The 22,365-nt window shown below is 42.0% G+C and overlaps 2 protein-coding genes across 10 annotated transcripts in view; one reads left to right on the plus strand and one right to left on the minus strand.

Annotated features, from left to right (window-relative positions):
• Positions 1–9,647, minus strand: part of GREB1L (GREB1 like retinoic acid receptor coactivator) — a 139,037-nt gene extending 129,390 nt beyond the window's left edge. For 4 of the 9 annotated variants that reach the window (XM_050316335.1, XM_050316321.1, XM_050316323.1 and 1 more), the window contains exon 1: positions 9,492–9,647. The gene's annotated coding sequence lies outside the window, so the exon portion shown is untranslated. The remainder of the gene's footprint in view (positions 1–9,491) is intronic. The other 5 variants (XM_050316344.1, XM_050316351.1, XM_050316327.1 and 2 more) reach the window with 2 other exon arrangements.
• LOC126647221 (translation initiation factor IF-2-like) lies at positions 4,134–9,362 on the plus strand. The gene is made up of 2 exons (XM_050329274.1): positions 4,134–4,141; positions 8,462–9,362. Exons 1-2 carry the CDS (start codon positions 4,134–4,136, stop codon positions 9,360–9,362), a joined length of 909 nt encoding a protein of 302 aa, XP_050185231.1.
• Positions 9,648–22,365: the final 12,718 nt, after the last annotated feature.

A 22,365-nucleotide genomic window follows, 5' to 3' on the forward strand; every position in this document is an offset into this window, starting at 1 on the left:
GTGTTGCCATCCACTAAAGTGACAAGATCAGCAGAGAGCTGCCAGCAGCAGAACCCAGAGGGTCCCTCCATTGATGTGTGTGACTGGATCTGCAGTCAGCATGCATTTCTCCCCATATACAGAAAGCACATCTGGCACACAGTGGAAAAATGACCAGAAAGAAGACAGTGGGAAGCAGGTTACCAAAACAGTTCATGCTGCCACTAGCCAATTCCTTGAGTATCTTTGCAAAATCTGTGGGCCAGATGAATTGTCTCAGGAAGTTGTATCTTACCAGTAGGTAATACTGCCAAGTTTTATGGATTTTGTATCGTCCCACTTTACAACAAACATCACAGAATAATTCAGGTTGGAAGGGACCTCTCAAGATCAACCAGTCCAACCTCATACTCTGGCAAGGTCACATTGGAAATCAACACACTATTCTGGCATATTTTGGTTCATGTCTGATCTGCACTGATAGTTTTGACTTATTATCCTGTCAAATCTAAATGTAAGAAAGATTCTCAGTAGTTCTTAGACTACAACGAAACAAGAACTAATGGTCTGTTTCTTGAAATAAAAAGGTTGAGGCACAAAACAGTTTTTCTCAAAGAAAATTAAATGTTTTATCAATGCAAATACTTTATCTCTTTCTCAATATGCAGTTTTTGCAATTTGGACAAACCACCAAGACATACAAACCAAAGCTTCAGTCGTGTCAAGGTTATACACTGAAGTTCATGCTGTACTTGTTTATACAGTGAATCAGAATAGACAACACAAGCTTATGATACCAGTATCATCAGACATCAGAAATATCAAAACTATGCAGTATCTCCAGCATTCCCCTCTCTTTTTCAGCCCTAAGAGCCTGAACTGCATGTTGTGGAATTCATAGTTGAGGCCATTTTCACAGGAAAATTCAATTTAAAAGCATCTGGAAGAATACTGTCTTTTACTAAGTCCCAGATCCAATTCTCATATAAACACTGTTGGGACAGCATCCTTTAAACATGGTGAGCAAAAGCAAACCTGGTTTTTTTGCTTGTTTTGTGGTTGTTTTTTTGGTTGGTTGGGTGGGTTTTTTGCTTTCAAACAGACATCAAAGCAACAATATTAGGATGAATTTTCAACTGTTCTGAACCTACAGGTTATATAGATCTGCCTTTTTCAGCAGGAGGAACTCTGGGAACACACATATGTGACTTCACAAGTTCAACTCAGCAGTTAATCTGTCTGGGCTTAGCACATAATCAGAAATGGATTTACTACAGTGGCAGCAAATGGAGCTGAAAACCTACACTGCACTGTCTAGGGGAGTGCTTAACCCCTATCTCAAATACAGCCTCCCTCTTTCTACACCAAATCCACATGACAACTGGAATCACCCCAAAGCCAAGCTTGACAGAAAGCCAGTCAGCTGTGCTGCAGATGAAAATTGAGCATCCATCTGCACAGTCACCAGGCATCTCTCAATAAAACAGCCAAGCTGGACAGTCAGCAAGCAGACACTGTTCATTATGATATTTGAGAGCAGCCAGAAGAATGCCTTTCTTTTTTTCCCTTCCTTCTCAGAGTTTTTCTGCCACAAGGTCACATCTGCTGTTTAAAATTAAAGTGGGGGTTTTTGGTGATGGTCTTTGTTTAAGGTCTTCCAAGGCATACTGTTTTGAATAAAATTACTAGTGGCACATCTACGATACACTAACAACTCCTGGTCTATAAAGGTAAACTGTGCACACAGAGTTCAGACCAGTATAAACCATCTCAGCCAATCAATCATTAGAGAAAAATAATCCTTTAAAGACTCATTAAGATACTTGACCAGTGTGATATTAGATGTCAGCATTTCTAATTCATGTCCATTTCTCCTTCATATATACACATATATGTACGTGTACATGTACAAATATACTCACTGTCCTCTCTAGTTTGCCGAATCTACAGCTTGGAGGAGGCAACTGTCCATGCATTTTCCATGTAGCACCCAAAACACTCACAGGCATATAGTAAGAAAGAAGAATATTACTAAGTTAATGTTATAAACAAAACAAACCCTGGTTGTTTAGGTGTTCTGTCATTTCATAGAAAATATTCCATAGCTCTTGACACAAAAAATTGTGGCAGCCAGCATTTTAATCTCCCTGCCCTTGAAATCCTGCTTGCCTCCCATATCTGCTGTAACCATGACTTGGAGGAAAAAGGTGAAATAACAATGTGGCAGGCAAGTCATGTTCATCCTCCTCAAGAGGCTGACTCTCCTAATGAAAGTGCTAACTCTCCTAATGAAAAAAACACATGACAGGAACTAATCTCCAAAATTTGCTGAAACTGCTGCAAAAAGGACTGTGAGGAGATGCACATTTTTCACTCTGAACTTCTGCTTTAAATACCCTGTTGGTAGTTCTGTGTACCTGTATCCAAGGCATTAAAGTCTTCTTGGATGGTTTGGCCTTTCCCTCCCTTCTCCTTAGGTTTTTCTTCAAAATTACTCCTCTGTGGGCTGGTACTGATCACTTGGCTAATCCACCTAATTTCTTATTGTTCTCACAGTCAGAAATTTGCCTCCAAGAGACTAAGATTAGGAAGAGTAACAACAGTGTCTCAACATTTCATCTCTACAAATAAATGTTTGAAAGTATTTTTATGAGACCAGAAACCCACCATGTTCTTAGATGTCACATACAACATGACTGGCAGGAAGCTCTTTTCCTCTTCTTGGTGCAGTGCACTGTAGTTGTAAAAATCAAGACCTAATTCCCAGCCTTTTCAAAGGAATCAGGAATCACCTAGTTGCACTACAAATTTGATTCTATGTAAGTGGTTTAAAGAAATTACAAGATTTAGCTTCCTTTATGAAACCAGCTGTTCTCCAAGTGGACTGAAAGTATAAAAGGACAGCAGAATAAAGCCACCTAATGCTCCAAAGCAACACACTATTTGGGAGGCTTCCTGACAAGCCACAGGGAGATGATCAATGAGACACGATCATCTGTAGCAGTAAAAGTAGGTGGCTCATTCTCCTGAATGGCAAAACTGAGGTGCAGTTGTACACTATAAAACACATTACAGCCAACACAGTATCTCCAAGGAGATAGTAAGTAGAGAACTAATTGTAACAAAATCCTGAACCAGCAGTAGAAGGACACAAGGCTCAGGACAGGGAATGGAGCACTTGGCTCTCTGCAAATCCCAAACTGACAGTGATCAAGATGAGGTTTTGTTGCAGATGCTCTTCATTTTGTGACATCAGTAACATGGGTAGGCAACAGTAATACTCATAAAACTGCTGTGAATGTCCCCATTTCCCCAGTGACTCCAGTGTAAAGAACTAGTTGCCCAGATTCCTTATAGCACCAGAAGCAGCTGAACTCAGTTTTTTGGATCTGCTCTCCGTCACCACTACAACATCTCTCAGAAGGGGGTATGATGGAGAAAGCACCAAAGAGCTTGGATCTCACTAGGACCAGAATGCTGTGCCACACTTCACTTTTTAAAGAAGTGATTATTTCCTCTTTACTAGGAAGATTGTGGAGGATCAGGCACACAGCGATTTCCAAGCACTCTACTAATTACTCAATTACTCTCGACTGATAACACAACAAGGGACCATACAACTCCCAGTATACACAGTCTCACTGAGCATTGGCATTACAGTTGCATGTGAACCACTTCTGTCATTTAAAAGGTAGCTAGAAAGAAAAGGGGGCATGAAAGAGAATTCTACCAAATTAAAAGCATAATTTAACTATCAAACTCCCAGAAAAATTCTCCTTAGCAAGTTTTGAAGCTGGAGGTAGCATTGCAAAAGTAAGGGGCAGGGCCAAATCCTAATATCTCTCAAATACATAGAACATAAGAGGAAAAAAGTGTTTCTTATGCACACTAATACTTTTATTATGAAGCCAAATGTAAAATTAGTATGGCTCTAGAATAAAACATAGTCTTCCAAAGAAAGCTACTTATTTCTCTGAAATTTTGGAACTGTAGGCACCATTCAACAGAGAAATCAGTGTTGCAGAGGGAGGTGCAGCAGAACTTGGTGCAAAAGACAGAAGTACTAATAAAATGTTCAACAGCTGAAAATAGTTGCCATAGAAGTAACAATTTCACACTTTATGTTCTAGGGAAGTCCTATTACTTTTGGTGAGATGCACAGGTAAGTGTTCATTAAAAAAAAAAAAAAAGCAAACAAGACACTATTAATAGAGGGTATTTCAGAACACAGTTATATTCAGTAACCAGCTTCTTCAAAGTGCCCTGGTCAGATCATGCCAAGGGTCTTGAAAAGAGCTGATTACAGACAATGATGGAGATAAAAGACAGAACAGAAGGATCTCTGCACAGCATTTTATAAAACCAGTCACTCCAGGTTTGTTCATGGAACCAGTACAACAGATGTCCGGTAATCTTTTAAGTAACATTATCTTAGGTCTGCCCACACTGTTTTGCTGTTCAAAGCTCCATCAGTTTGAAAAATTACCTCAAAATAACAACTCCAAAACCTTACATGAGGAATATTAATTGAATGTTTCTATCAGATCTTGCCATACCGACTTAGGGTCTCACTACCATTTTACTCTTCCGGTGATTTTGTCACAACATACAGTTGTTCCTATTTTTTATATTTTACAAATATTTTATTAGCTAGTGCAGTAAAACTGCTAAAAGAAAAAGTTAAATGCAAATTATCCAAAGCATTTGAAAGTATATGATGCAAAAAATTTTCAGATCAGGTATATGTGGTTTTTTTTCTTAAACCTCTGAAGTGCCATGGAACTTCATGCTAACTCAGTGAGAATTACATTAAATACAATTCAATGAAAGCTGTAATTTACACAATTCTTTATGGCTTCTCATGTCCCAAAAACATTTCACACAAGTTGTGACATTACTGTGTGACAGAGCAAGACAACAGAAACCAGCTGACAAGGCTTCAGGAGTTATCCAAACCAAACAACATTGTAGCATCACAGAATCATTTAGGTCAAAAAAGACCTTTAACATCATTAAGTCCAACCATTAACCCAACACTGCTAAGCTCACAACTAAACCATGTCCCTAAGTGTCACATCTACACATTTTTAAATACCTCCAGGAATGGTGAATCCACCACTTCCCTGACAGCCTGTTACAATGCTTAACGGCCCCTTCTATGAAGACATTTTTCCCAGTATCCAACCTAAATCTTCCCTGGTAGAACTTGAGGCCATTTCCTCTTGTCAGTTGGCAAAAGAAATCGACCCCCATCTCACCACAACTGCCTTTCAGGTAGTTGTAGAGGGTGAAGTGGTTCTTCCTGAGCCTCCTTTTCTTAAGGCTAAGCAATCCCACCTCCCTCATCCATTCTTCACAAGGCTTGTGCTCCAGACTCTTCACCAGCTTCATTTCCCTTCTCTGGACACACTCCAGTACCTCAATGTCTTTATTGTAGTGAGGGTCCCAAAACCGAGCACAGGATTCAAGATGCGACCTCACCAGTGCTGAGTACAGAGGCACAATCACTTCCTAGCCCTGCTGGCCACACTATTTCTGTCATCAAGCCAGGATGCCATTGGCCTCCTTGGCCACCTGGGCACACCACTGGCTCATGTTCAGCTGCTCTTGACCAGCACCACCAAGTCCTTTTCCACCAGGCAACTTTCCAGCCATTCTTTCCAAGGCTGTAGCGCCGCATGGGGTTGTTGTGACCCAAGTGCAGGACTAGGCACTTCGCCTGATTAAACCTCATACAATTGGCCTCAGCCCATCAATCCAACCTGTCATTTCTATAAGAACTCCATAATTCCATTTGTTCCAACTTCCAAGCCAACAACAACAGTGTACAAAATTTGGCTGTTCCTGCAGTGATTAAAAACACTGTCATCCACATGTTCCTCCAATATACACTCTGCATTTTTTTCTTTTGGATTATAAAAACATTAATTATCCTACTTAGTAATAGTCTAACACTACTGGATTGTTTACCACTGCAAGCATCTTCACAGAATGGCTCCTTGCTTTTGGGTCATCTCCACTACCCACCCGCAAGTTCAAATCCATTAACAGGGGCTATACTAGCCCTGCTCACAATTGCAGATAAGCCTTTGCAATGACTCACTGAAACTCAACTTACTAGTTTCCTTCTTATTATACAAGGATGTTTCTAGAGTTCTTAGAAACAGGATGTGTTTGGGATATACAAGACATAAAATTGGTCCATGAATGTATCTCCACGCAGAAAATAGTATGAAACAAAATGATCAGGCTTGGAATTTTTAAACAAATAAAAATGAAATTACGTTAGGTAAAAGTGTTTTGGAAACATATTCTTACAAGCAATTCTTTTCTCAACACTTTAAGGAACATAATGGCAAGACAGGATTTGCGGAAAATAATTATTCTTAGAGAAAATAACACATTAATTGTAAAAATTTAGTGTTGTTTTATGACTGCCACTGTAATCTCTTCCAGAATATTAGAGATAGCTTAATTGCTTACTATATCTAATGAACTCTAGTTCACAGGACTAATTCTCTAAAAGACATGATTGTCAGAATGTCACAGCTTATTACTCCTTCATTTGCTGGTCTGCCCAACAGTCCTCCTCCTCACGATTCTGTTTCAGAAGTGAAAGAAAATGAGTCTTCTGCATTATGTGTGAGAAATGATTATGCGAGATTAGGAAAAATACACACATCTCAAAAAGGTTATCCATCCGAGTTACAAAGCCAGAAATCTGAAATGCTTTTTACATTAATGATTTCACAATCCTTTTTTACAAGTCAAGACATGATGCCTTAATATCATGTCCAAGCTCCATGTTTTGTTAATTACGTCCTACCTAGCTAAATACCCCCCGTAGTTTCAATTAGACATGGTATTCTTCCTCACTTCCCGTCTTGATTATTGTGCACTGTTGCTAAGCGCTAGTTAACAGTTGCCACATTCACCCAAAGTTGGCTGCACTTCAGTAGTCATTCAAAGAATTAAATACAAAACATATGGTACAGAACCACACAAAGCATAAAAGCACTTTTTAAAAGGACTCTAAAAATGCTTAATATGAAAGGTACTGCAAAATCTGTTACACCACTGGAAGTAAAATCCTTACAGTCTTATGCCCACTCCAGATTTCCGAGAAAGAGTGAAAACTAGAGGAAAATGCATTAAAACTTATTTTTTAGCTTTCATTAATAAGATTTCCTAGAGTATGTTTTGACATTATATTAAGTCTAGTTTTACACTGAATAAACAGTCCAGCATTCATAATACAATAGGCTTCATGGTACAGAAACCTTCCCAGATTTTCCTTAAAAGACTGTTTCATTCTCTATATTATCCCATAGCAACTAATTAGAGTCTCCTAAATTACACTCTAAGTTTTCTTCTCCCTCGTAATTGCAAAATACTTTGGACATGACTTGTTGAACTGCCAAATATCAATGCCAATAGCTATGAGTTTAAGAAGACCTTGAACCAAATGTGCTTTTCTGAATTCTAGACAAACTTTTCACACGGTCAGATCACCTCTCCTTTCATCTGTGATGCCCTCATGAGATCTTAAGAAACTTCACATATTTTAATTATCCCAGTAAAAGCTTGGTAATCCGGTTGTCTATTACTGCTTATTTCCTTTAGTATTACATCCTGAGCTTAAAAACTGCCTTACCAAAAAAAAAAAAAAAAACAAAAAACACCCCTCACTATTTCTAATTGTTACGTTATCTACAGACAAACCCAACTAATAAAAATTCCTGCTATGTACAAATTGGATTTTAAAACTAAATTTCTTTTTTCTATTAAACACCTAAGCCAAATATTTGTTTTGTATGAACGCTACCAATAGTAAGCAAAAACTTTTTTTTTTTTAATCCCACTAGCACATATGTAATAAGTTTTTCAACCAGTATAAGACACACTCTTGTTTCTCTTAGAGGGTATATCCCTCAACAAAACCCAAACTTAAGTGGGCATTACAGTATTTAAAAGTGTGGAAAGCCTTAGATGTCTTCTCAGAAGTCATATGTGTAACTATACCCACAACTGAAATATGCACCTATTTGCTTCACTCTCAGCTAAAACAACGTTAATAAAGGTAAATAAATAAATAAAGCTTCAGTTATTCCTACTTAGGAAATAAGAGACAGCACTTTCTTCTCAACAGCCTTTTATTTCAGTCTTTTAAAAAGGTCTTTGTAACAAGGTATCAATGAAGTAGGAAGAATATGAAATATTATTTTACTAATAGGTAAAATACCAGTCAGTGGAAAAGTTGGAAGAGCCACCGTTTCAAAGAAAGTCAAATGGACTTATGCAAAAAAGGTTGTATCTTCAGAGTATTTAAAGAAAACACAGCTGACAAGCAGTAGACATGGGAAGTATTTTTCCACCGGCTAACTTAAAGAGTCTCCTGCACTTCAAACACATCTGAGCATTGATAATTCCTAAATTTCAGAATACGGATAAATATTTGCAGGCTTGGGGCCTAAACAAACAGCAACCCTCGGCCCACCCGCTGGGCTGGCCGAAATCCTGTGGTTCACACAAAGTTTTCGTCTTTCGGAGGTTTCGGAAAAGCCCGGGGAAGCGCCGGGAGGGAAGGGCCGGACGCCGGCGGTACCCCACGGCCCCTGCGTACATCCCCTGTCAGCTGCCGCGAGGAGCCGGCTCCATCCCAGCCGCTTCTTCCCACTCTACCTTTACCTCCCAACAGCAAGCAAGCCCCGCCGATCGGCCGCCACCGCGGTGAGAGCATCCCCGGCGGCCCGCGGGTGACACGGCCCGAGCGGCAGCCGACCCCCCTGGGGCTGCTGCGTATCCGGGGGACACCGCCGCCCCTCCGCCACACCGACAGCCCCCCCTCCATCGCCGGGAAGGAGGCCTCTCCTCCCCAGAACCAGCCCGCACGTCGCCCATCAGTGCCCCAGAACACCGCATCCCCCGGGCCGCCCACGGCCGGCTCTCCCCACGCCGGGCGAAGGCTCCCGCGGCCGCGGAGGGCGAGGCGGCCGAGCCCCCTCTGCCGGCGGCGGCGGGCACGGCAGCCCCGGGCTGGGGAGGGAGCTCGCCGCTCGCCCGCTCCCCGCCACAGCCACAGCCACAGCCACCTGCACCCCCCGCGCCCGCCCCCGCCTCGCCTCGCCTCGCCCCCGGGCTCCGCTGCCCGCCGCCCGTCCGCCCACAGCGCCTGCTTTGCTCCCGCAGCCCCCACGGCCGAGGCTCTCCCACCCCCGCTCTACCCCGTGGGCTCGGGGTCATGTCTCCCCCGGCGCCGGTCCAAAACGCCGCTAACAAAGGGCTGGAGCCCGTCCGGGGGTGGGCACCCGCAGCCCGGCGGTGACGAGGGCGCTGCCCGCGGTGCCGCTGGCAGCCCGCAGCCCCCCCGGTGCCGGTGCTGAGCCCCGCGGGGGTGACAGCACCGAGCGCGACCCGGCGAGCGGAGCCACCGCCGCCACCCGACCCGCTACCTTTGTGCCCTCCCAGAAACCGGCGAGAAGGCGAAGCAAAGCCCCACGCCGCTCCCTTACCTTGCTGGACAGAGAGAGAAAAAGTTGAAGCGCTCTCCTTCTAACCCCTCCCTCACTTTTTTTTTTTTTTTTAAATAATTTAAATGTTTTAATTTTTTTTTTTTTTTTTCTAAATTTCCCCCTCCCTCCCCACACACCGAGCACTGCGCTCAGGCAGTCCCGCCCGGCGCCTTCGGTGCCACCGTCTCCCTCCCTCCCTCCGGGTCTCGGTTTCTCTCTCTCTCTCTCTCTCGGCGGGAGGAGGGGAGGGGAGGGGAGGAGAATGGGGCGGACCCGCAGGTGCCGCCCCTCCTGCTCTGACAACAGGGCAGAGGGGTCGGGGGACGGCGGGCGCGGTGCTCAGGTGCGGGGGTGTCCAGCGGCGGTCCGGGCCGTGCCCCAGGGCGGCAGGGCTGGGAAGGGAGGCTGCCGCGCAGTGCCAGGGACTGAAGTGATGGAACGGGCCCTGGCATGGACCCGAGTTAGTGGAGGAGGCAGGTGGAGAGCAGTGAGGCCCGGGACGTGACGGCCGCGGCTCGGTGAGGAGAGAGCGAAGTGGGGTGGCTCCAAGTCTGGCAAGGAAAGGACGAGGCCCTGAACGGAGGGGAGCCAAGCTGGGAAGCATCAACACCCTGTCAGGTGTCCAGCACGGCTCGGTGGCCGGGGCAGCAGAAGGTGGCACTGGGAGTGCTATCCACTCTGCCCTGTGAGAGATTGCCCTGTGGTGAGGGCTTGTCAGGGCTGTGGGCAGAGCTGAAATTTGGGCAGGGGGATACCCTTATGTTGAGTTTGAGTTTAGTTAGCAATGGAGCTGGTTCAGGAGTGGTGAAGTAGAAGCCGATGGGGCTTGGCATACTAGGAGGATGCTGGAGACAAACTGGAGAAGGGTGCTCTGACTATACTTGTGCCCAATATTTAATTGAACAGAGCTCAAAGAACGGTGGGTGAAGATGAGAGGATCCAAATGTGTCGGAGGGAATGGAAACAGAAAGATCTGGAACATTTAGAGCTGTAAATGGAGCCTGAGTGTGTGGGGAAGCAGTGGGTTTGGATTCTTAGTGTGTGTAAAGATGAAACTCAGACTTAGCAGGAGCATGGGAAGGAGACTAGAAATACAACTGGATGCTCTGAGCGTGAATATCCATTGAACTGGGGAAAAAATGATTTTGCATTTTCTTCCTTTTACCTTTGATTGATTAAGTGACTATATGAACCATCTCCTCTCTTTTTCATTTTTCAAAGGACATATTTTTTGAGAGCCTTTCAAAAACCTTTTTCATCTCTTGGAACCAGAGGGCTCAGTCCTATGCAGTGTCCTATCTTTCTGCCTAACAGATGAGGGAAAAAAAAAAAAAAACCAGAGTGACAAAAATGTGGTAGTGTTGTTCATTTTCTTTGGCAGGAACCTGCTTCAGTGTGACATTGAGAAAAAGATGTCCAGTACTTTTCTCACATCCTTTTCTTTTGTACTTGATGGTTAAAATATTACGTTCCAGCATCCATCTGGCACTCACATAGTGAGTGTTCTCATTACTGGACATAATGAGACTTCCCATTAAAAATGGCAGGGGAAACCTGTCCATACCTCTTGGAGGTAGCTCCGTTGGTTAGAGTGTGGTGCTAACAACACCAAGGTTGTGGATTTGATCCCTGTATGGGCTATTCACTTAGGAGCTGGTCTCGATGATCCCTTCCAACTCGGAATATTTTGTGATTCTGGGAAAGTAGAGACGGCACAGCAACAGTGTGGCACTGCAGTAATGCTGCTTGGTCCATAAATGAGAAATGGGTGTCTAACAGATAACATAAATGGTTTTGAACATTAAATAAACTTCAGCTTTTTCCACATTAATCACACTCTTGGCTATAACCACGAGTTACAGAATTTTCTTACATTTACTGTCATGCCACAGTTCTTCTCAAAACCAAGGTTCCTCCCAAATAAAGCATTGCAACTAGGTTGTTTGGCTACTTTGATTCTGAGATTATGTAATTTTTGTGTGAATAGCTACATCAGTTGGCTTTGACTGGGCTAATCACGCTCTTGAATGCTTAGAGCTGGGCTTCAGCTGTGGATCACCTGAAGACATGCTATCGCCATTAGCCCAGCCATCTTGGTATCTGTATTTATAAAGTTGCCAATAATATGACTCTTAACAACAGGAAGCTAGAAGTTTGGTTCAAGCAGAGTTGAAGAGACAGGTCAGGTCAGGCATTAGGATCAAACTTAGCCAGTTCAAAGTGGTATACATGTATGCTGTGTATGTCAACTCTGACACTGATACTCTGCAAAATATAATAGAATATCAGTTCTTTGAGATAATGTTGCCACGGGACTCTGGGCAGATTTAGACAGTAACTATTATCACTATTGAATGTTTGTGAGAGATTTGAAAGCATATAAGGTGCCTGTATAATACCTGCTATAACATATGATAATTCTAACCCAGATTACTTAATTATATCTAGATTGATCCCAGTAATTGCAGTCTAGATTTCCCTTGAAATTTCAAACTCTTTGAATTTAATTAGAGGTATCTACTGAATGAGTGAGAATTATTCTGGTAGCTTTAATGCAGTAACTCTTTTCCTATTTGGACTTATTTTTGTTTCGCTTTTTTCAAAAAGGAATAGATTAATTATATGTTTTCTTCTAACTTTCTATTTTGACTATCAACATTTACAGCTTGTTGGGGTGGTTTCATCTGTACCATCTGTGGGCCATATTGCGCATCAGATGGCAGGATAAAATCTGTAACAAAAACGTTTTGGGACATAAAAGTCTTTCAGGGTTTGAAGCCATGATATTCACAACACAAATGTGTGGAGCCGTTCAAGTATCTGAAACAGAAGATGCAGAATGCCAAAGCAGCTGCTGGAGTGAAATAAAGAAGAGACCACACAGTTTGGGGAACATACAGCCATAGAGAACAAAAGAATGTTTGAGAGGACAAGAAAGTGCAACTTCAAGCAGTGAGCAATTGGAATCAATCATTAGGAATTATTGACAGCAGACATGCAGTCACACAGCAATTAGAAGTTCACTTTGGGAAGCAAGGTCAATTAATACTGTGGTAAAGAGGCAGCATCAAAAAAAGCACCTGGTTTAGCAAACAGCATTTTCTGATCACTGACTAGGCAACACAGAAGAAAATTGTCGATCACGGGTTGGGTTTTGGCCATTTTCATATTCACAAGGACAGATATCATCACCTATATCCTGTTGTAAAGGACTATATAAGAATATTTTATGACACTACACTTTGTGCAAAGATTGATGGGCCACCAGTGCAACTACAGAAGTTGATAGGTGCCTTCATTGTATATTACATTTCACCCTGTCTTCAAGTGAAAGTCTCTTCACTTTCTTCATATTTTCTGGTTTTGAGAGCAATAGGGATAAGACCCTTTAGGATATAGTGTTCTAAATACTGTGGATAGTAGGAATTGACCATTCCCCACTTCCAAGACATAAAGGCAAACTTCCTAACAGGTTTCAGTCTTTTTTCCCTCTGCAAGTGAAGGTTGTCAGTTCATCTTAGATCATTCCCTGAACTCTAGCTTGTATTTATAGTTATCATGCCTGCTGCATTTAAATATTCACTGATAACCTGATGTATCCAACTCAGAAATTAGGTCTCAAAAACATAAACAAGTAAACAAATAGTCTCACAAGAAAAATCTCTGCTTTAATTTCTTGTTATTCGTGAATTTACTGATCTCGTGCATACTAAACCCAGTAATTTCTGTCCTAGAAATATTAATATCAATGTTTTATTTGATCCAGACTACCAAGCCTTTGGTATTAAACTTTGCCTGAATCAAGTGTCTGAATTCCACAGACCTGGTGTTGTCATTGTTAAAATCTGGTTGCAGACTTTGTTTTGACTTCTCTTTTTGGGGCTAAAGTGAATCCCACCATCCTGATGGGTAATTCTGGTTTGAACCTTTCAAATAACTTTCATCCTTCTGTATGAATCACCAATGATCTTTTAAGATTCACTATATTTTATCCTTTTATTATTGTGATGTGAGTTATCCTTTCCCTTGTTGTAATATTGTAAAGTTCTATTTGGTCTATTTAATGTCGAGGCATCTACAAAATGATCTATTTCCTAAAAAACATTTATTCTAAATGGATGAAACAGGTGAATAGGATTAAACAAGATGCAGTGCTGCAGATGGGGAGCTAAAGTACATAAAATCGGATATTTTTAATGCAGACAGTTCTGAGGGCAGAGCTAGGAACTGAATTCAGATCTCCTGATTCAGATCTCCCGATTCTGTAATTCTAATGTCATCATATACAAGCTTTCTTATCCCTGTTCTTTTACAGAAATATTTTCAAAATCCATATTTTGACATGGGTGTTTTTAGCATGAATATTTAGCACACCTACTACCAAAAAAAAACTGAGGGTGCACAGTAAGATGAAAGAGACAAGAGTGTTTCTTACAACGTAAGAGCATACTTGCTTTATCTTTCCATTACTCCATAGAAATTGAGCAACCCATCAGCAGGCTTTTCTGGAAATTCAGCATAAGTACATAGTCAGTGACAGGCATGTGCAACTGTACATCATCCATCATGCAAGACACAATAGGATGCCATTTCCTTTGCTAAGAAACCTGTCCTTAACAGCAGCCTTAACAAGCCAGCTAAAGGGAAAATGCATTACCCTGCCTAAAGCCAAGGCATTCTTTGAACAGGAAAAACTTTTGGCACCTGTATAGCTGTGCTGCGTGAGAGGCTGTAACAGAGTTTCTCTTTAGAATTTTCTAAATAATTTGTTACGTTCAATTTTGTTTCAGGTAAATGTAAGAGGATACCCCCTTTTTAGTATTATCAGATCTACTGTGAAAAAGTATATTCTCTGTTAAAGAAAACTCTGTAAGCTAGCACTTGTCAAAGCTGACCATCTGCGTAGTTTTTATGTTTTGTTTTTTCTTGTACAAATTTTTATTTCATATTTCATTTTCAGAATTCACTGGTTTTTCAGCTGAATCATTTTTATTAACTAGTCTGTGCATTACTTTGGAACATGTCTGATTGAAATTAATTATACAGCGTGAATTCAGGTTTTATGACTGGAGCATGGTTTTTATACACCATGGAATTAGCGAAATCCATTTTGACCTCTTTCAGTGGGAAGATACATACTGACTTTTTACTATACAACAAAATGTTATCAATACTCCCATCACTTTTAAAAGGAAAATGAAAAGCATGGTGACAGATTGCTTGAAATCATTCAAGAAGAGTTTTCTGATTGTAGTTGGATTTGTTCACTTTACCTAGATTATAAAGAATTTCCATGTATCTTTGAATGCATGGGTATGACACTCATGAGGTGACTGTTTTCTGATGATTCTTTTCTCCCCCCAGGGATATATAGATATAGGCTAGTCTTTTGTTCATTAGGAAGTACTATTTTAAAAAATTATATTTTTGCCATGGCTACTTGGATAATTGTGTGTCATTAGAAGGAGTAATTTTTTTTTAAGTGTAAGACCATATGAAAAATCAATCTCAACAAAATGGAAAAGTATGCTTAACACTGACTATTCTATAAAATACTCAGCTCTACTCTGGATTTTTCACCATGGGTTGCCTCATCAGAGACACTACTGAAACTTAGATCCATTATGCCTAAATGACGTCTCCTGTTGGTGGACGTCGGCAGTCTCCACTGCCAAACACATAATCTAATCAAATTATTTTATAGCCTAGAGTGAAATAATCCTTTTAAATAGGGCTCATTTACAGATGAGGCAGTCTTGCCTAACTTTAGGCTGTCTAAAACTCGAGATCTAATCTGTCTTTATTTATAGACATGAAAATGACTTGGCAGTTTCAGTCTGTTCTTAAATGAACACCTTCAAAAGGCAACACCTCTTCCCTCATTCTCCTCACTGACTTTTGAAGGAGCTGAGAGATCTCGATTACTCTTCACAGCTATACACCACCAATACTGGGTGAACACAGATCATCTCCTTGTGATCACCTGATCATCTACCACAGGGACATAAAAAAGATTTTCCCCACTGTTCCCCATTTGACGTGAACAACAGAACCACTTGCAGGCATTTTAAGTCCCCTGGTTTGTCAGTTATATAAAACAAAAGGACAAGTGGCAGTTTCACATAAGCATTTAAATTTAGAGCTTACAGAGGTAGGTTTTTTTTCATGGCACTGACATGGCTTGATGAGTGAAGCTCAATGGTAAAAGTTTTTTAAATTCCAAATGTGCAAGGTTTCCTGCAGCTGTTATCAGTAAGAGCAGTTAATCTTATGGAAGCTGGCATAGAGTCACAGAATCATAGAACGGTCTGGGTTGGAAGGGACATTAAAGATCACCCAGTTCCAATCCCTCTGCCACGGGCAGGGACACATTCCACTAGACCAGGTTGCTCAGAGCCTCATCCAAGCTGGCTTGGTCAGTGTTAGCTGATGTTTGTTGGGATGCTTATTCTGCGGAGTGGCAGTGAGTTCATTTGCTACTTTATTTTTGTTGTCCTTTTATTAAATAGCTTTCTGCACTTCGTAAGAGGTGCTGCACGTGAACTAGCAAGTATGTTAACAATTACAGCACCCATGGCTTTAGTGTAAAGTTACCCACGGCTTAAGTGTAATGTTTGTAGTGCAAAGCATTTTTAGTGTCTTCCACTAGCTAGAATCTACGGAGAGTATCAAACTTTCATCTTGGTTTGTGATTTTGTTGGTTTTTTTTGTTCTTTGTTTTTTTTTTTTGCCAGGAAAGTCACAGTTGTGTTTGAGCTTTTAGGGCTTTTACAAATGGAAAATATTTTTGAGGTGAGGTGGATAAAACATCAGAAGCCCTAACCATTCTTGGTTTTGTCACTGTTCCCTTTACACAGACAAAATTCCTACTTAAAGCAACTTACAATAAATTCCCTGGGGTTGTGTAGCTGCCAGAAGTAACAGTCACTCCCTTCCCAGTTTGCCAGCCAGGTCCACAACATCATGGTAGACCAGATTTATGCTAATGAAAAGCTTAGCTGGTCAGTGAAGTCAGTCCAACATTCACTGTTTCTTAACAGGCTCAAGTGCTGCCAACAGCAGATCCCTTAGCCTTGCGGATGCAAACCTCTGAGCCTACACAGGTATCTACTCCCATATTTATAAATTCTCCACCTTCTCCAAAAGAATTTACAGAGATATGTGAACACGGAGATGTCTTAGTTCTCTCAAGGCATAGAAAGAAAAGTAGGTGTGTGCCATGAGGTGTGACCTGCCAGCAGCTGGCTTTTCCACTGAATATTTCCCACAGCACTCCAGAAGCATGTCTGATACCCACCACACCTCTCTTGGGCAGCTTCCAGGGTCTTGGTGTTGAGCTGTCTTAACCTGCACTCTGCAGGTGTGCAGACACAAAATATTTTACCTACTCATCTCACAGATGTTTCTCTTGTTTGCCAAAGAAAATAAAATTTAAAAAACCCAAACAAACAACAAAAACAACAAAACAAAACCCCCAAAAACTCTTTCCCTCCCCAAAGAAAAACAAAAACCCGAAAAAACAAGCTAAATTCTGCAGTATTTATATGCCTACAAACCTCCTTATAAAAATAAATTTGTGTATGTGTTATAATGTATTAATTACAAGTATTTTTGTCCAACCACCCCCCCTCTTTTTTCTCTTTCTCTGTATGTAACTTTCCTGGGAGACTGAGTTACATGCATCAGTGTGTCAGAGTAGTAGTACGGGCAGACAGGTTTCCTTCCCTCCAGACAGCAATCACAATCCCGTCTGTTTCACTGTCAGGAGGTACCAAGAAACCTGTACAAAGAGTAATATGTAACTAAAACATGACCTGAAACGCTGTGTTGCGGTCATGAGGATCCAAACATGTCTGAGCTGGGACTGGGGGTCATATATTAGCTGTTGTGGGCTCCAGGGAGAAGATATTTAGAGAGTTAGTGCAGCAGCTTTCCCTGTTGATCAACCCATGTACAGATCTCAACCCAGATTGCTTTCAAGATACAAGTAGGGACTCTACACCAATTCCCTTTCACTGATGCCACCAGAAGACATACATAAATGCAAAAGCTGTACAGCAAGTTGTTAGCATATCCAGGTCATGCAAAACAAATCCCTCTGCATTCCAGCTTGTTTTAAAAGACTTTTTGCTCATCTGGAGTAACAAAAAGCCACTTAAGTCTCTTACTGTGTTCACTAATGACATTTAGCTGTCATTTAATTTGCATGGTATTTCTGTCTTCCTTTGCTTTTTGTTTGGTTGGTTGATTTTTTGTTTGGTTGTTTTATTGTTGGGTTTTTGTTTGTTTCATTGTTGTTGTTTTGTTTGGGTTTTGCCTTGTTTGGTTTTGGGTTTTGTTTGTTAATTTGTTTTGTTTTCCCTTAACCCGTGAGGAAAGTTTTTCCTTATAGGTGAGTTCAGTTTTATCTAACATTTTGTAGTTGAAAGCCAGAAGATTCCTCTTGGGTTTTGACACCCTCAAATTCAAATAAGGCATACTGCTGTCTGGCTCAGCAGGAACTTCCTCAAGAGGCTGCCAGAGAGTAACACTTCTCCTAAGGTACCAAATGTGCAGTCTTACAGATGGTGGCTCCAGCTGTGGTGGGAACCTTTAGTGTTGCCAGACGTGTATACTCTTGGTGCTTGGGTCCTGTCTACATCTGATGTGATCATCAGCACCAGGAATGTGAACAATATGCAAAAGTAAACTTGAAAATCACAAGACCTTGAACTTTTCAGTTCCAAATTAAGTTGAGGGTAGGAGAAAAAGCATATCACTTGTGAGGGGAAGACTTGAGGAAGGAGTCCCATGCTATCGGCAAATTAGAGCTAAAAGCAGACAGATATTAGGAATAGTTTATAAAATCCTTCAAGAGATGCTGCTGGAGAGGAAACCAGAAAGTACCAGAACTGACATGAGAAGACCGACATGAAATGGAGAATAGGTGAACACAATGATCATTAAAGTACTGGTTGAAACAGAAATCTACTTTGACTTCATCAAACACTTTGGTCAACTACCTGGTCATTTAACTGCCCACTGACTGGGAGAACAATGTTGTTACTCAAATCTTATCTGGTTTCACTGGAGACAAGTTGCTGAGCAACCAGTCAGACCAAGAGCAAGCCGAGGAATGTAAATGCCACCTCCCTGCAAAGACGTTTGTCCTTCATCGCATCGCCATCAAGCATACTGCCTTCCCTTGTAAACACCAGTTGACACTTACTTGCCTATCGGGGAACAAGAATGGAAATTCCATCACAGCATTAGGGGAAAAAAGCCTTGCAAGCACTGGTTGCCCAGAGGGACTGAGGAATCTCCATCCTTGGGCATATTTACAGCTTGACTGGAAAAGACATAGAGGAGCATATGCTAAGTCTGCCGGTCCTGAGCAGGGGGCTGGAGCAGGTGCTCTCCAATTGTCCCTTTGTTCTGTTGCCAGTAAGTAACTGCATATTGACTCAGTAAGAAAGAATGGACATTTTTAGGTACTTTTAATTTCTCAGTAATGTGTATCTGTGCTGCTGTATCTAAACTGAAAAAAAAAAAAACCACAATAGTGAGGTGTTAAGATGCAGGCAGGACCCTTCATATAGGTAAATCCTCACACAGGGACACAGACCACAGGGACACAGGCAAGCATTGACATTAGCTGATCTGTGTAGAAGCAGACCAACAGCAAGGTATGGGGGCAGAGGGAAGGATGCTTGAGGTTGAAGAAAGCCTTGCAAAAAGCATGAATTCCTGTTCTTGCCCAATTTTATTTCCATGGTGTTTGAATTGAGCCCCAGCAGCAAACTGAGCAAGAGCTCTGAATTAATGAATTAATGGAAGGTAATATAACCATCACTGAGAGCTGTTTGCAAAACACATGTACGTGCTAAAGCCTTCTGCACCTCCTTTCCAAGAAGTGCCTGAGTGACAAAATACATTCTCCCTCCTGAATGAGGGAAACTCCATCACTTAATGGCAGACTTGGCAGTGATGGGTTGATGGCCGGACTCTATGATCTTAGAGGTCTTTTACAACCTTAACAATTCTATGATTTAATCTGGTATTTTAGGAAGTCTGGTAAAAGAAATAATCTTGCATTTATCCTCAGAAGTGTATAAGGTTTTCCTGTTTCAGACAATTATTCTGAGCTCTTGCTGAGAATAATTTTGTCCCCTGTCACAGGGAGAAGCAGGGAAACCTTGATCTCAGATGTACTTACTTCCATCTAGGAGGAAAAATCATTATATTATATTAATTATATTAATTATATCATATAATATCATATCATATTATATTGAGTTTAGTTCTATTGAATGGTTTCAGTTCCAGGAAAGTTATACTTGACAACTGTCAGAAAGTGGTCTTCCAGATATAAAGAGCTCTGCTTTCACAAATTTCAGCATTCTGTTTGCTGTGTTATACACCATTTTCTTGCCCATAAGGGAAGTCCCTGGACCATTAGAAGCTCCACCATATGTGCTTTGGGTCTAACACAGCAAAAAGGCACTGACCTCTCCCCTCACTAATGTGGCAATGACCCCTGACCCAAGGGTAGAAGAACAACAGTTCAGCTTAACAGCAAGATTACTGCCAAATCTCAAAATCTTCATTAGCCCCAGTCAAGAACTCCCCTGCCTGTACATCTAAAGATTACATTATCCCTCTCTGTCCCCTTTCAGTCGGAGTTTCTGTTTGTTGTGGGAGTTTCTATTTGTTTGCTGTGCCTCTCTTTTCTGAGTTTTTTCCAGAGCCACTGCTTCAAAGTATCATTTCCTATCTTAATATCGCTGCCTTTATTCTCTGTTCGTAGACATACAGATTCATGTTTACCTGTAATAAAGTAGTATATTATATGCTTGCTTTTTGTTTACCATCTGATTACATCGGTGACCTATTTTCGTTTCTGTTCCTCTGGTCTGTTGCCATACAATGAGTTTATGTTTTCTTCTGTATCACAGATCGAAATGGAAAATTGCCAAGAGACAATCCAGGTGGAGCTCCAGTAGTCAACATCCTGAACAATGAATGATGTGGAACAATGATTGTTTAGCACTGAGACTAATGATTGAGTTAACCACTGGATTTTGAACTATCTGATATATTGATATGGTACGACATCTCCATCAAAGGGCTGCACAAAACTATAGCCTCATGCTTCTAGCAGTTTTGTATGAAAATAACTTGTACTCTTCTGAGAAAGGTACCAGATTATCTCAGCAAAATCTGCTTTCTGTAAATCTACGTCATTTGGCATAAATAACATACTTCCTTTTATCTTCGTATTTATTAACATAGTCATTTTGGGCAGCACCAGTTTCAGGCTATGGACTTCCATCAGGCTCACGGCCAGAAGAATCCAGGCAATATCCAGCTACAGGCCAGATAGATGTTCACTGTCTGAACTTCCCATGTTGCTCTGTGTACCTTTCAAAGTACTGTTTCAGCATAAACTTCCTTCTCATCCTTTACTTCCAGTTCTTCTGAAAGTGAGTTTCAGTGACAAAGTACTCTTCTGCTAGCTCCTAGAAAGTTCTGGAGTGCTAACTAAACACATTTTCTGATGTTAGGATGTCTGGTATCAGTGGCTGCTGTTCAGAGCCTTTTGACACACTTACTCTTTCCTCCACAGAAGTGACACTGTTGCTTTTTTTCCCAAATGCAGAGCTAGGATATTCATTGAAATTCCCAAAATAGGTCCACTGCAAATCTTTTTTCAGTTTATGTTGTTCATAGGCAAAAATCCCAGGCAAATCTGAGTCAAAACTAAGGCAGAGTCTTAAAAACTGCCTCAAAGTGTTTCCTAATTAGAGCACAGTTAAGTTGCTTGAAGCTTCTCCCCTGCCTAAGTCACTGCTGGCACTTCTACCGACCCTGAACAACAAACACATTACGTAAATTCCCTCTCTCCCTATCATTTCAGATCAGCTTTTTCCTGAAATGCTTATTATCAGTATTTCTGCTGCTTTTCATCTCTACGGCGTTCTTGCACTCCTGTGGTGCTACATGGCAGCCGCCTCTCCTGGCTGCGTGCCGCCTGTCACCCTGCGCTTCCCGTGGAAACCCTGACATTCCCTCTAGTACCGGCACTGCCTCAGTGTGGGAGACATATTAGAAAGTGCTTCCAGCGCCCCGAGGGGAGGCCCTTGGGAGCCGGGGGGATCCATTGGCAGTGGCTGCCGCCCCCGCGGCCCGGGCTCCCGGGGGAAAAGGGCCTGGGCCCCTGGGGATTCGCTGCCGTGCGCGAGGAGCTCCATGGACGTCATCCTCCCACGGAACTTTCCGTCTGCGCCCTAAAAAAATTTTTTTTTTTATTTATGTACAGGCTTTTGTTTGGGATTTTATATATATATATATATATATATCACAGCTTCCCACAAGCGTCAGCACCTGGGAAGGGAGCAGCCCGACCCGCCGTGCCGGACCCGCGCTGCCGCAGTGCCGCCCAGCGGAGGAGCAGGGGGTGCTCGGCCCTTCCCGCTACCGCCCTGAGTCTGAGCGCCCTGCGGGTGGGGGATGAGGAGCCCGCGGCATTAACCGGAGTGAGCTTCGTTCCCCTGAACATGCTGGTCGCACTCTCCCCCTGCGCGGGAACAAACCCCTCCGGTGGCGAGGGGGTGCGTGTGTGCCAGGCTGAGCCCTACCTACCCTTGTCGCCCCAGCTGCCTTCTCCGCGCTGCCTGGCTTTCACCCCTGCAAATTTGTCATCATTCGCTTCAATTACGCATCCCTGTTTCGGGGCACTGGTGTAAAATTTAAGCTGCTCTTATTTTCTTCTCTACTTCTTAGATAAGTAACCATTTTCCTTTCTGTTTAGACCCTTGCATCACTGGTTTTTTTTCCCTTCCTTATCTGGGAAAGTCCTGGAGACAGTAAATGTCTGTGGGCGATGGTCCACTGG

Source organism: Myiozetetes cayanensis, unplaced genomic scaffold, assembly GCF_022539395.1.
Source record: "Myiozetetes cayanensis isolate MyiCay16 unplaced genomic scaffold, myiCay2020 scf1, whole genome shotgun sequence".
NCBI lineage: Eukaryota > Metazoa > Chordata > Aves > Passeriformes > Tyrannidae > Myiozetetes > Myiozetetes cayanensis.